This window comes from Ceratotherium simum, chromosome 27 (genome assembly GCF_057802395.1).
Source record: "Ceratotherium simum simum isolate JZ-2026a chromosome 27, ASM5780239v1, whole genome shotgun sequence".
Classification (NCBI taxonomy): domain Eukaryota; kingdom Metazoa; phylum Chordata; class Mammalia; order Perissodactyla; family Rhinocerotidae; genus Ceratotherium; species Ceratotherium simum.
In genome coordinates, this window is record NC_141926.1 from 40,946,607 (window position 1) to 40,961,912 (window position 15,306).

Consider the following 15,306-nt stretch of genomic DNA (forward strand, 5'->3'; position numbering starts at 1 on the left):
CGATCATCATAAACAAAAGTAAGAATAAGTGAAGCACATTAACTGACAGTGAGGAGACCAACCTAGAAGAGTGCCCAGGATTCAAATCCTGATCCTTCTGACTCTAAAACCTGTGTTTCTGTTGCTCTTAACATTATATACGGCATATTGAATAGACACTAAATGAAATGATCTACGAGGCTGGAAACAGATAAATTTAGCAACCCCTGTAGAAGTATATGTATAAAATTAAAGGTGGTAGCATTGAGAAGGAATGGTATGGCTGTGGGCAAAAATATAATAGAAATATAAAGACTGTGGAAAATAAATAGGTTAGAAACAAACAGGTTAGAGGAATGTTTAGTGTCTTTGACTGATGTAGGAAAAGATAATCAATTTTGTAGGAATATGATTTGTTCTATGTGGGTTAAGGTGATAGAAGGCAGTCTTAATTGAAATACCCAGGCATAGATATTGGGAAAGAACTCAGATGGAGATTTAGGAGCAAGGTATGAAACTTGGTGAGCTTTTTAAAGGACTGCGTGTGCAAAACAAAGTGGGTGGTGGACTGAAACTTATGGATAGCCACACAGCTAGTATGAAATGAAGATGGAATTTTGGTTTTACTTCTTCTGTTGCTTGACATCCTTTTCTGTTTTGTGTTTTCTGTATCACCTCAGTAAGTAAACTATGTGCACCTTCACGATAGTAGTCAAGCTGTCCTTAGATTTAATAGCTGTATGTACTGGCATCAAAGTACATACTCAGTAAACCATATTTTTTAAAAACATTTTCATCCATTATTTTAATACTTTTTAGATTATGATGCTTTATATAACTTTTATGATATGTTTTAAAGAATTCTAATTTGCTAAAATGTGATATCCAGATGTATCAATTATATCTTATGATTTTCTGTGCCTGAAAACCCACTAGTCCCACCTTGCTCATGTAATAACCTTGGCCATATTTTAGAAAAGAATCTACCTGTGAAAAACGTTAAATGGCCAATAGCTTGTCTGTTTAAAAGTACTACATCTTAATGGAAGAGTAGATGATCCAAAACATAAAACCTCAGAATCAGTACTATAATATAGTTACACTTTTAATTTGTAGTACTGTTGGTAACTTAACAGATTGAAAATGAAAAATATGAAACATTTCTTCTTTGCAGAAAGTCTACAACATTGATTTCTAAATCTGCAAATAGGGTACTAATTAAAGGCCAAAGTTTATTTTTTTTAAGTAATATCATTAATATTGGTACACTGGGATTAGAATTTGTTTTGATCAAGTACCAGAGATGCCTTAGGTTTGTCAGCATATGATTGGAATTCATTCCTTCCCACTGCAAAATTGCCATTTCTGATCTCTCTTTTTCTCCCAGCTTCTGTTATTCCCATTAGGTAGCATAAGTACTTGGAGGTTAACATAATATCCATTTATGCTCACTTTGTATACATCTCAGCCAGGGCACTATAGAATCAAGGAAAGATGGCTAATGTCTGTATTGGAATAAGCTGTATTTTTGATCTTTCTCTTTTTTTCTCATTTACAGGGAGTTGATTTTCATATGGAGTAAACTTCAGCTTAAGTCTAATCCTTCAAAACAAGTTTTTGTAGATCAATGCTACCAGCTTTTAAGAACAGCAACTAATGTGAGAGTCATATTTCCTTTCATGAAAATCATTAAAGATGAGGTAAATAGGATATATTTATCCCTTCATTTTAAATGAAATTTAAATGACAGTTCACTGAAACTTGAATCTCTTATAAAATTTATCTGATTATAAAACTGAAGAGAAAGGAGGATTTTAAGGCCACATTCTCCATATATTACATCCTCCCCTCCCCCACAACCTTAAACTCCCAACGTGGTACAAAGGGTATACATAAATGAAAATAACTGAAAAAAGAGAAAAAATTTTACTTAAAATTTAATATGGGAACAATTGCTTCCATAAAAAGCTATTATCTCTTCTTGTAATTACATAAGTTTGTCACTTTTAACATTATCCTAAGTCCTGTTTGTAGAATCTTAACTAATTTGCAAATGAACTTTGTATATCTATAGTTAATACTTGCTCTCTGTCAGAGAGAAATATAATTCATAGTTTTAAGTCTGTTGTTTAGGTGAAAAGGAATAATGAATTCTGAGGTACTTTTGAAACTTAAGGATAAATTTTTTAAATGTTTATTTGAAGTGATAGTAAAAACACATTACCTGTTGTTAAAAATAGTTCTGAAGCAGGTTTTTCATGGGCCACTTGCAAATGAGTACAATTCTGCATATGACTGTTACATAAAAAGTGGATCCTGCAGATCCTCTAACTCTTCTCCCTCGGATATTAGCAGAACTTAGAATACAAAGATAGGAAAGATAAAGCTACCCTACATTTTAGGTAGCTCCATTTAACTGAATCTTTATGTGGGTTACTTTTAAATATATAAGGAGGCATCCATTAAATAATATATTTTAATTTTTTCTTATATATTTATGTGTTTATCACATCTCTCATTAGATGTATGACCACGCAGTAATCATCTTCCCATGATATAAAGTTGGCAGCATTGTATCAGAGGGTTTTTTGTTTTATTTCCTATTTATTTTGCTGACTGCATTAATAGCTTCATTATTAAACAATGAAATGTCATTCAGATGGATCAAAGATCGTCTCCCTGCCAAAAAGGGGAGAAACACAAACTATGCTATAGAATACTTCTCAGCATTTGAAGTGCATCAGAATCACCTGTAAAACTTCTTAAAAAGTAAAGATGTATCCATATATATTTTTTTTACGTATGATTCTCATTTGCACCAAAAATTGAGAGACTTTTGTTATAGAAAGTTTACAGTATAGGTGAAGTTCAGCCAATTATCATAGAGCTTTCTTATTTTCATATGTCTGGTCAACCTAAGGATACATTATAAGAGGAAAAATTCAAAGGTGAAATAAATATTAAAAATGTGCTTAATTGTTTACAGTCAGATCATTCACATGCCTTAGTGCTGTGAAAAGAGGCACAGCCAATGCTATGTGACTTCAGAAGAAGGAGACATTACAGATGGCATATGTGAAAAGGCTTCACAGAGGAAGATGCTTTAAGCTGGGTTTTGAATGCTACATGAGGCTAATACTAACATTTGTAGAGGATTTTGTAGTTTATAGAGCACTTTTGCCTCATTTTTTGTTTCTCACATCTGTCCAGTGGCATTAATAGGGTAGCAGAGAAACATGGGGAAGTGTGTGGGAGAGGAAACTATTGAGAGAGACTTCAGGGGCGGGGGTGGGGGTGCTGGAGATCCTAAAGGGCCTTGAATGCTACACTAAAAGTTGGAACTTTGGTCACTAAATATACTGGAATCATTAAAAGATTTCAGGTAAGGAAGTAGCTGTTCCCTTTTGTGATGATCCTTAAATTTTTAAACTTGGGCAACTGGGTACATTATAATTTCATGAGTCAAGAGAGAGGATGTAGATAGAACTTTCGATAAAGAGAAGGAATTCTGTTTTGAAGCAGTGGATTCTGAATTTGCTGTATCTGGAAAATCTAGGTGGGAATATCTAATTGTAAGAGACAATTAGAAATAAATTTGAATTCAGAAAAGGATTCCAAGCTGGAAATGATGGATTTATAGGAGAAAACTAAAGTCAGTGGAATAGATCTGATCCCATTCATTCTGTGATTCAAAGGTCACACAATATGCCAACTTCTACGCTAACCATAGGAGGATACAAAAAATGAGATCCTGTCCTGGTGATTTAGAAATTCAAAGTCAGGGGGGAGGGGCATACACAGATACTTATAAAACAGTATGTACATGCTTTTCAGAAATAAGTATGTTATTCTCAATGGAAAGAATAGAGAATGTTTAACTCTACCCCAGGGCAGGGGCCAGAATGAATGGGGAGAAAAATTTTCAGAGTCGAACTGATTCACAAAGAATGAATAGGAAATGAGTAGGAATTTACCAGCTAGATAAAGTGGGAGTATGATGTGCAAAGTTTAAGTCTGCTTGTGGAACTGTAAGTAGTTCAGCAGGGTCACACAGCACGTAAGGGACTAAGAGGACACGAGGCTGGCGAGGCAGTGTTCCTCCTGTCATCTCTGATACACTGTATGCAAGCAGTATGATGCACACACACATAATTTTAAAGACATATTTTTATTGTATATCTTTCTATTCAAACAAGCATTTATTTCGTTCCAAATCACTACAGGCATTATTTATAACTTGAATTAAGGTGGATACACAACAAATTCCCAAGTAAAAGCTGAAGCAGTTATCTTGGAGTCATCAGTAAAAGTTTCAAAGCTTGAATGATTTTCAGATAACTTCCAGTAGGTTCATTATTCTGATAACCTTATTAGATTTGTAAAGATTGTACCTGCCCTCTTCATGTTGGCCACACTTCTCCCCTTAGTTGGATAAATAATATTACTGAAAAAGTAAAATAATATTATTTAGTACAGCTTCATAAAAGAGTTTCCATAAGCAGATTTTTTTAAAATCTATTTTTATTTTTTATCAAATATTCATAAATATGTTTAAATGTATATAACCTTTCTTGCCACAGAATGTGTGGTTGGTACCTAAAATAATAAATGGGGGCCTAGATTTGTAAGAAACTTGAATCACCATAAGTTTATGAAGCATTTTGTATTTTAATCACCATAAAGTTCTGAAGCATTTTGAATTAGTAGGCCTTGTCAAACTTGAAAATAAAGTAAATTGGAAGCTAAAATGCTATCTTTTCCAGATTATTCTCAAGTTTAAAAAGAAAGATTTATTTATATATTAAAAAAGAATTTAAAAAGGTTACCCAATGAGGAAAATTACACATTTGGAATACTGTGTTTATTCAGCTTTCATTTCAGAGTTGTATTTTAAAAAGATAAACTAGTTAGTGTAATAATTGTTTTAAAAAAGGTATTTAGTTAGTAGTAATATTTTTCTTTTTACAGGTTGAAGAAGAAGGCTTACAAATTTGTGTTGAAATATGTGGTTGTGCTCTACAGCTAGACCTTCATGATGATCCCAAAACTAAATGTCTAATTTATAAAACAATTGCACATTTTTTGCCAAATGATTTGGAGATCCTCAGGATTTGTGCACTCTCAATATTTTTTCTTGAGCGCTCCTTGGAAGCTTATCATACTGTTGAAGAGCTTTACAAACGTCCAGATGAAGAATATAATGAAGGCACAAGTAGTGTTCAAAATCGTGTTCGTTTTGAATTACTTCCAATTTTGAAAAAGGGATTGTTTTTTGATCCTGAATTCTGGAACTTCGTAATGATTAAGAAAAACTGTGTGGCTTTACTGAGCGATAAATCAGCAGTTAGATTTCTACATGAAAGTACACTGGAAAATTCTACAGGTAATCTGAAAAACGCAGTGGAACAGCAAGGTTTAGACGAAGGGCTTGACTCTCTTACAGATCAGAGCACTGGAGAGCTTGATCCTGATGAGCTATCTGGAGTGCAACCTAAAGGTCATATTAACACGAAGAAAAACTTCACAGCTCTTAGTGCTTCCAAAGTAGATCACAGTGTCCCAAGACATCGGTGTATGTTATGTAACAAGGAATTTCTAGGTGGTCACATTGTAAGGCATGCCCAGGCTCATCAGAAAAAGGGCAGTTTTTCATGTGTAATATGTGGTAGGAAATTTCGAAACCGAGGACTTATGCAGAAGCATTTAAAGAATCATATTAAGAAAATACAGAGACAGCAAATTGCTGCAGTTCAACAGGAGGATCAGGAAATCCCTGCTTTGGAAGAACTACATTGTTCCAATTCTTTCATTTCATTTGAAAATGGGAATTCTGATAATAAGGATTTGGAAGTAGAGACTTTTACTGCTTCCAGTGATGGAAACAAAGAAGTCATCCCTGCACATGTGGCTGAATTCATTGAAATTCCTGTAAGTGTATCAGAAGATGTTATTGAAAACATTATTGAAAATGGCAGTCCTGATACTTCTTTAAATAATGTCTCGGAGCCTTTACCTGTATGTGAGGATGACTATGAGGAAGAGGATGAAGGTGATTATGAAGAGGATGATTATGACCTGAATCAAGAATCTTCAGTACTTCATAAAATCAATGGAACTGTATGCCACCCAAAAGACGTATATGCTACAGATCAAGAAGGAAACTTTAAGTGCCCTGCTCTTGGCTGTGTCAGGATATTTAAAAGAATTGGATTTCTAAATAAACATGCAAGGACTGTTCATCCAACTGATTTAAATGTGCGGCAAACAGTAATGAAGTGGAGCAAAGGAAAATGCAAATTTTGTCAAAGGCAGTTTGAAGATTCTCAGCATTTTATAGATCACCTTAATAGACACAGCTATCCAAATGTGTACTTTTGTTTGCATTTTAATTGCAATGAGTCGTTTAAGCTGCCATTCCAGCTCGCTCAGCACACAAAAAGTCACAGAATATTTCAAGCTCAGTGTAGTTTTCCAGAATGCCATGAGCTTTTCGAAGATCTTCCTCTGCTGTATGAACATGAAGCTCAGCACTATTTAAGTAAAACACCAGAATCATCTGCACAGCCAAGTGAAGCAGTTCTTTGGGATGTTCTTACAGACACAAATCCTAATTGTCAGGAAAAAGACTCACCTAGTAATGAGAAACAAACTGTTAGTCTGCCAATTTCTACTAGCAAATCAAGGAACGATTCTGCAGAACCAAAGACATATATAGAAAGTATGGAAAAGGAAACAGACAGTTTAGTTCAGAATGGAAATGAACATTCTGATGACACTGTTTCTGATGTAAGCTTGATAGACCAAAAGATGCCTGACATAGAGCCAAATGCTGAAAATAACTGTAGTGTTAGTGATTTAGTCAATGGACACCGTGGAATAGAGCAGACACCTTTAGTTTCATCAGATCCTGCTTTGAAAATTGATACAAATAGAATTGGGACAGAAAACGGTTCCATTTTACCCAATGTTGTACCACAAGAACACAATACCCTGCCAGTATCTCAGGCACCTTCCAAACCAAATCTGACGACTGAACATACTTCATATGGCTTAATTTTAACAAAGCCATATGTCAGACCATTGCCTCCCAGTTACCTGGATGAACGGTACCTTAGTATGCCAAAACGCAGAAAATTTCTGACTGATAGAGTAGATGCCTGTTCTGATCAAGATAACGTTTGTAAAAAATCAGTGAAAAGATTGAGATGTGGCAAATGCCTCACCACCTACTGTAATGCAGAAGCACTTGAGGCCCACCTTGCACAAAAGAAATGTCAGACACTCTTTGGATTTGATTCAGATGATGAAAGTAAGTCTTCTATCTTCTCAGTGGGTATATCTATAGAAATAGAAAATGCCATAGATCTGTATAAGGTTAAAAAATGAACATTTGTATAGCAGATGATAAAGCACTACCCCATACATCATTTCCTTTAATTCATACAACCACTATACTATTCCTGTTTTATAGATCAAGCAACTGAATACTGATGGAAAAAGTACCATCAGTAACTTTGGGGAGAGATGGGAGGAATCTAAGACCACTAAAGGCTATCTAGTTGAAGTTGAGCAATTTGCATAGGCACAAGCCTGTGAACTTGTGGAAGCCACAACTGGAACACAAGTTTTGCGTACTCTTTGATCATACTCATTCACTGTGTCTAAGGCTTTTCTTCATTCTAAGTGTCATATAATAAAAGTTCTAGAACAAAGTAATTAAGGTGGAAATGTTTTTCATCTGCATGCCAAAATATAAGCCAAGTGAAGTTGAGCCTCTGTTACAAAAACAGAAGTAAAAGAGAACCAGCAAATAATTGAAAAACAAAATTGAGCAAAAGAAGAGCTTGCCTTTCTACTAATATAAATATTCTTTGAATGAGTAAGGGTATCAATTAAACAGGAATCTGACTTAGAATTCCAGTTGAACATCTATAAAATTTGAATTAACAGACATGTTCTGTTTTACAGGTGCCTGATAAAAATGTTTCAGAAAGATCTGTCGATCAAGCAGTAGTGTGAAAAAAGCACTACAAGAAAATGCATCATCAGTTTGCTATTTCCCTGATGGCCTTAATTTTAGAGCGGTCTCGGATTACTAAAGATAAAGACAAAGCACATTTTCTAGAATGAACTCACAGAGGAGATGTGCTGGTTTAGACTCCAAAAGGGTTATTACAAAACTCCCAAAGTACCAGTTATCCCGAAAACCACATTTTATAAAAGTTGATGATGATTAATAGCAGCATGTTCAGTTTCGCTTGTGTGAGAAATATATTCAGTCAACTAGTCAGAAAGAAAAACCAGCTATGGCCTTACAGAAAGGGAAAAGTTAACCCACTATAAAAAAGAGGGAGGGTTGGTTTACAATAAACAACTTAAAGTATTCTACAAATGAGATTCGTTTTCTTGTCATGCATAATCAGATTATGTCCTCCCTTCTGGTCAAACATGGTTTAAGGAACCTTGCTATTTGGTTTATTATAATGATTTATCACTATGCTATCCATGAAAGATTCTAAGTTGTTTCTACATTACTGATTAGGTCAAAGTTCAGTGAATGGCATGCCAGCACTGAAAATTAAAAAACAAAAGTAAACAAGACAACAATGCTTTGGTAATAAGCTCTTGATAGAAATCTTCCACTTGCCATTTCTGTAATACCAATGAGTTATATTTAAAAGGCAGGAGTGTCAATTAAATGGAAAAAGTACCATCAGTAACTTTGGGGAGAGATGGGAGGAATCTAAGACCATTAAAGGCTATCTAGTTGAAGGAAAACACTGAATTGCAAATTCCTCAATGTGAATAATGGTATAAGCACACTGGGATATTTCTATTTGTACATAAGAGTAGTGTTAGGACATTGCTTGATGATTCATAGTAAGGTCCTTTAGACATTAATGTGAGTTATCTAAGTAAAGTCCTATAAAAATAACTGGCTGTAAAAAAAATTTATCAGCTAAGAATCAGGTCAAGAATTCATTGGTTTTATTCAATTAGAAGAGTTAATTCTAAAATAAGCCATATGACTCATGCTTTCTTATTTATTAGTGATGAATTTGGTCTGAATAGTAATTTTTATATATAAAAGGAAATATTTACACAAAAATTTGCACAGCAAGAACATAAAATATACTGATGCATTTATTTTCCTTGATGACCAGTAATTTTCCTAAGGAAGATTTTAACTTAATAGTCAATAAATTGTTGAAACAAGAAGTGTTTTTTAAAATACCCTCTCAGATGTGTTCCACTTGTACATTCTCTAAAAGAGGAAGCTTAAAGATCTTTTACCTAATAGTACTGTGTTAATCTATAGCAGGTATAAAATGAACAAAAATGCAAAGGCAAATTCTTCAGAAATGGAGCTACTGATGTACCAGTGTCAACTAAATATTCCAGTTATTCCAACTGATACATTTTTGTTCAAAGCAGATCATCTCATCAGACCCTACTGTTACAAATTTTTGGATATTAAAGCTTCTTGAGGGAAGTTACTAAGGAAGTGGAACATTTCTTCCAGGGTAGCATCCAGACTTTATTAAATTAGGATTTCCAGGTCATGATAGATCAGATAAAAAAAAATTTTCCAGTTTTACTAGTTTATTTATAATAGGCATTCACTACTATGCAATTGATAGTCATAAGTCCATTCCAGTCAAATTTAGGTTTGTTTTTGTTTTGTTATATAGCCTACATTAGGCTGTGGAATTTATATTTAAATGATAGATAAGTAAACACAATCAGATTTGTAAATCCTTTAAGGTCAACTTAAAAAAAAAAAAATGTTTTTCCATACTTCCTGATACTAAAAATATAATAGTTGAGTTATATTTCAGTTCAGTCTAAAATACATCATATAATAAAAAGTCTGTTTAAAAACCAGTTCATTTGGACAATGGAGTTTTTTTTTAAAATATAATTTCTGCTTTGTACATTTTCCAGAGGTTTAAAATTACAACTTAACATTTTATCACATTTTTAACCTTTTATTTTTTTATAAGTAGTTAACTGTTGACATAAATCCATGTCTGGAAATTATTTTCATGATCTTGCAAGATGTTTTAAACACTTGTTATTCTTTTGTCTTTAATTTGAGGTTTTATTTCTACTTTTGTGTTGCTAAGGGAAAACTGTTTCTGAAAGACACATCAAATTGGTTTATATATAACTAAATCAAGGAATGTTTTATAAAATTCTATTTGACCACACTGTTCTAACCTCTTTATATGCTTCTCAAATAATTGCTATTGAAAGAATGTGTACATTTTATTGTGTATGTCTTATAAAACATAAACTTTTACATCATTTTGCTTTTATGGGGTGCATAAACTTCCAACAGTTCTAATTTGAGATTCAGAAGAAAAGGAAGCTTTCTTCTTATTCCTCGGATTCTTCTCCTTTTTTCTTTTTTTTTTAGTTTGAGCATGTATTATCTGACATGGACCAAGATTCAATCCCTTGCTTTTAAATAAAAATTTCCTTCAAAACATTAAATATAACTTTCTGCTATGTTTCAGTAAGGTCAAGAAAATAGCAAATCTGAATTTTTGCTGCTCAGATATTATGGAGGAGGTAGAAAAGGGGACTCTCCGTGGACAAGGACACTGGTACTTTGGGCTTTAGCCATATTCATTTTTTGTAAAACCACCAATTATATAATAAGTAGATAATTTATAACATTAAACTTGTGATTCTTTTCAAATCACACTTGAAGGTTCAGCCGTACTCCTTTCACGTTTGGTTTAAACTGTTGTATGGATGAGAAACCTAAAAGGGATGATAGTGTTTATTTTTTAATTTATTTGGTACTGTAAAACACCTTTTCAGAATGACTAAATGCTGCATATGCATTTTGGAATTGTTAATATGTGAAAGATATTACAGATTCAGCAAGAAAGGAAATTTGTGCTTCCTTGTTGAACATTAAATTATTTTACTTTGCATTTTATAAGAGTACAAATTAAAACTGAGCCATTGAACTGCAATAAATCAACAATAGTGTCTCATTTCAAGAAATTTTTTGTACTGTACATAGATTTGTTCAATAAAACATTGTCCTTGTTCGTAATGAAGTGTTCAGTTTTATGTAGCACATTGCTTCAAAAGGAATTAGGCTTAAAATATATATTAAATAAGAAATTTCTATTATGTCTCTTAAGAGAATGATATATTTCACTTAATATTATTACCATATTTAGATTATTGAGTGATTTTTAAAAACATTATAGAAAAACAAAAAATCTAAAAGTTTACACAAAATAGACATTTTAACTAAGGTCCATACACAGGAATTACAAGTTGATAGAACACTGGATACTATAGTCATTTCAGGTGAATGGTTTCAGTGTGATACAGTACCCTCTGCAGACTTAGTAGGTGGAAGACAAATATCAGAACTTTCCAAAAGCAAGTGGATGGATTTACCTACATTGGTAATTCTTCAAAGACAAAGAGCCTCTGGTGGAACTTAAAAAACAAGTGACTCTGTGAAGTCACTTTGAAATTTGTAAATGATGATGAAAATTACTTCCCACAAAAGCATTTCAATGGGAAAATGTTTAAGCCAATTAATAATCTGTATCTAAAAGTGAATGAGGTCCTTGGGCATGAGGACTCCTACTTTTTTGGTAAGAGGAACTAACAGAGGAAAACCCTGTATACTATTTGCTCTATAACTTGCAACTACAAAAAAATGGGGGCTGAAGAAGAATCTCTTTAATGCGATGAGATAGCACTGCAAATGAAAGAATGGATATTGTGTTAAATACAGTACTTTACACATATTACAGATATGCTTTGAAAAACACAAATGAGAGTTATTGAAGCATCCTAGAGCCGAGATCTAGAATTCTCGGTCTATGATTTATAGTCGTATGATCTGAGACTATTAAATAAATGTATTGAGGTATTTAGATAAAGCTATTGGAGTTATCTGGACTTTTCATTTTTCTTTTCTGAAACTTGAGGAATTCTGGGAAGCAATCAAGTATAACTAAATACGCTGCCAAGGTAAATGTTACTTTTCATAGCATGAGATCCATACTGATTTCAAGAATCAACTGATAATGGACAGAAGTTGTGGCTATAAAGATTTGAAATGGAGGCAATCCAGTATTACATGGAATAAAACTAAAAATGAGAGATGTTCATGCCTTATTTATAGGTGCTGCACAATGGAGAAGAAACGGTTTCTGGTTTACTAAATTATTTACCAGCTACTTTATGTGTTACCTCTAATTGTTAAAACAACTCAAAGGCAGACACTGATTTTTAGACACCAAGGCTCTGACACGTTAAATAACTTGACTAAAGTCACTCAGCTAATAAATGGAGAGGTGGGAATGAAAAAATCAGATGTGTCCTCCTAAAACCAGAATGTCATGCAGTTGCCATTCTGCGGTGCAGTTTTCCCTGCAAACGTATGAGTGGATCTAGTATATCCAAATAGAGAGGGCCACGCTTGCCCGAGGATCAGTGATTTCCGAGACAGGATGAAGTCCGGGGGAGATGGCTGGTTGATGTGTCATTCTCTTTTACTAGCAGTGATTCTTAACAGCGTGGTCCTGGAAGCAGCAGAAGCGGCATCACCTGAAAGCCTGTTAGAAATTTTGGTCACCTGTGGGACCAATCTGTCGTTTAACAAGTCCTCCAGGTGATTCTGGTACTTGCTAAGGTTTAAAAACCACAGATCTACAGCAACAAGTTTCTTCCTATTTCCCTAGAAGGTAAACTATTTCCCGTTAAATTCATCGAGACTTCTTAGAAACTCTGTTTCCAGGGTATTTAAAGAAGTCCACTATTAATAAGAACTTAATAATTTAATAACTACTGTTGGATGAATGGATATTTTAATAATAAGATCTAATACTCCAAACCACTCTAATCTAGAATTCTTTTTGAAGTATTCAAGTAAGTGAAACTACCAAAACTCGATTTAATGGGAACGGGTCAAAGAGGTGTGGGGATCTGTTGTATTCGGATTCCAGCATGCCAGTTTTCTGGTTGTGCCTTAAGCAATGCAGTGCATCCACTGAGCGCAGACTTCCTCCACTGTTAAAAGGGGACAGCAGTTCTCGAAGGTTCTAAGAATGAAGTCTGAAGAGCCTGGTCGAGCCCTTCCTCTCACGATTTTATTCAATTTCTCTTCTCGTTAAGGCTCCTTTACTGTCTTTGGCTCCAACCAAAAACAACCACGCTGTTTCATTCCATGCATTTTTCACTACTGCTCCCTTTACCTGCAATTCTTCAGCCTCCTGCCGCCCCACTCCTCATTCTTTGCTTAGTCCTTCGTGGACATCACCACTTTTCTCCAGGAAGCCTCATCTCTCTTGATAACTCCTGATTTCTCCACTGAAACCCACTCCTCCCCGTCTTCCTCCTCTCAGTAAACAGTTGCCCAAGCCTTGCAGTCATCCCTGACTCATCATCTGTCTGTCCTCCACTCACTCAAGCCACACTCTCCTCTCGCCTGGACGGTGGTAGCAGTCTCCTAATTGGGTTCCCTGCCAGTACCCTTGTCCTTCTTCAGTCTGCCCTTCACACCAGCAACGCTATGATCCTGTTTGAAACAAGTCAGATAATGCCATTCCTCATTAAAATCCTCCAATGGCTTTACAACTCATTTATTCAACAAATATTTATTGCTACCTACCATGTGCCAGGCTCTGTAACAGGCAATGAAGAAAAAAAAACCCACAGATAAAATTGCCTGGCTCACAGAACTCACATTCTACTGAGGGGCAACACACACGCAGTATGTACTAAGTGCTATCGGGGAAAATCAAGTGGGTAGGAAAGGAATAGGTAAGCATGGCATTGCTGGAGGTGATTCAACAGGAGGCTGAAGGAAGGCCTCTGTAACAGGGGATGTTTGAGCAGGGGCCTGAATGAAGTAAGGGCAGGAGAGCCATTCAGATATCTGAGGGAAGACTGCCCAGGCAAAACAGGACCAGCAAAGGCTCTGAGGCAGAAACCCGCATGGCAAGTTGAAAGAGCAAATAGCAAGGGAACCACTGGGACTAGTCTGGAGTGGGAGACTGAGCAAAAGATAGGAAGTGAAGACAGAGGTACAAGATAAAAGGGGCCGCCTGGTGGCGCAGCAGTTAAGTGCACGCGCTCCGCTGTGGTGGCCCCAGGTTCGCAGGTTCGGATCCCTGGCGCACACCAACGCACTGCTTGGCAGGCCATGCTGTGGTGGCGTCCCATATAAAGTAGAAGAAGATGGGCAGGGATGTTAGCTCAGGGCCAATCTTCCTCAGCAAAAAGAGAAGGATTGTCGTGGATGTTAGCTCAGGGCTGATCTTCCTCACAAAAAAAAAAAAAAAAAGATAAAAGTCAAAGTCTTTATAATGGCCTACAAGGCCCCAGATCTGCACTAATTCAGTAGCCACTAGCCACATGTGGCTATTAAAATTCAACTAAAATTCAAATACAACTTAAAATTCAGTTCCTCAGTTGTACTGGCCACATTATACGGACTCAACAGCCACATGCAGCTGATGGTTACCGCACTGGACAGCAGATTCTTCTCAGACAGCACTTGCGGACAGGCGGTTCCACATCAGCGGTTCCCAGCTGGGGGAGATGCTGCTCCGCGGGCACTTGCACCCGGGAGCTCTTTCCGGCGGCCCTCGCTGGGCGCGGAGGTCTAGCGGCACCTAGCGGGTAGAGGCCGGGCTGCCGCGAGCAGGCCACCAGGCACGGGGCAGCCCACGACGACGGCTCCTCCCGCCGAACGGCTCTCGCCACAGCGGAGACACGCCGCCCTGCGGGCACCGCCCTCCCGCGCCGGGCCTCCGTGCCGCCCGCGCGCTCCCCGTCCCCGCGGCCTCCGAGCAGCCCTGCTGGACAGCCCGCACGAGCAGCAGCCTCTCACCGCCTCCCTCGGCCCCGTCTGTCCACGGCGCGTCCTGGCGTCGCGCTAGTCCCGCCAGAGCGCCGGCTCCGGACGGCCGGCCCTGGGCCCGGCACAAGCAAGGGCGCCCGGCGACGCCAGGCGCTCGAGAAACCACGCAGCCGGGAAACGGCGCGGCGCGCCTCCCGCGGCCGCGCCCCACGACGAGCGGCGCCGTCACGCCCCGGCCGCAGCCCCGGCTCCGGCCCCGGCCCAGCGGGCGCTCCCCGCGCCGCCCGCGCGTCGGCCACGCCCTGTTCTCAGGCCCCGCTCCCGGGGACTCGACGGCCGGCGCTCCACGATGCTTCAGCCACGTCCAAGCGGCTCACCTGGAGCTGAGGCGCGCGCGCGTCAGCCCCTCAGTGCCAAGACCCTGAGCACACGGGAGCGAACGTGACCCACGGGCCGCGGCGGCCGGCTCTCCCGAGCCC

At 37.4% G+C, this 15,306-nt stretch overlaps 1 protein-coding gene across 3 annotated transcripts in view; it reads left to right on the plus strand.

The window, feature by feature from the left end:
• ZNF654 (zinc finger protein 654) overlaps window positions 1–11,050 on the plus strand; it is an 80,698-nt gene extending 69,648 nt beyond the window's left edge. For all 3 annotated transcript variants that reach the window (XM_087418212.1, XM_087418214.1, XM_087418215.1), the window contains 3 exons: window positions 1,538–1,679; window positions 4,948–7,288; window positions 7,948–11,050. In XM_087418212.1, the coding sequence (XP_087274338.1) occupies window positions 1,538–1,679; window positions 4,948–7,288; window positions 7,948–7,955 (2,491 nt within the window). In that variant the 3' untranslated portion in view covers window positions 7,956–11,050. The remainder of the gene's footprint in view (window positions 1–1,537; window positions 1,680–4,947; window positions 7,289–7,947) is intronic.
• Window positions 11,051–15,306: the final 4,256 nt, after the last annotated feature.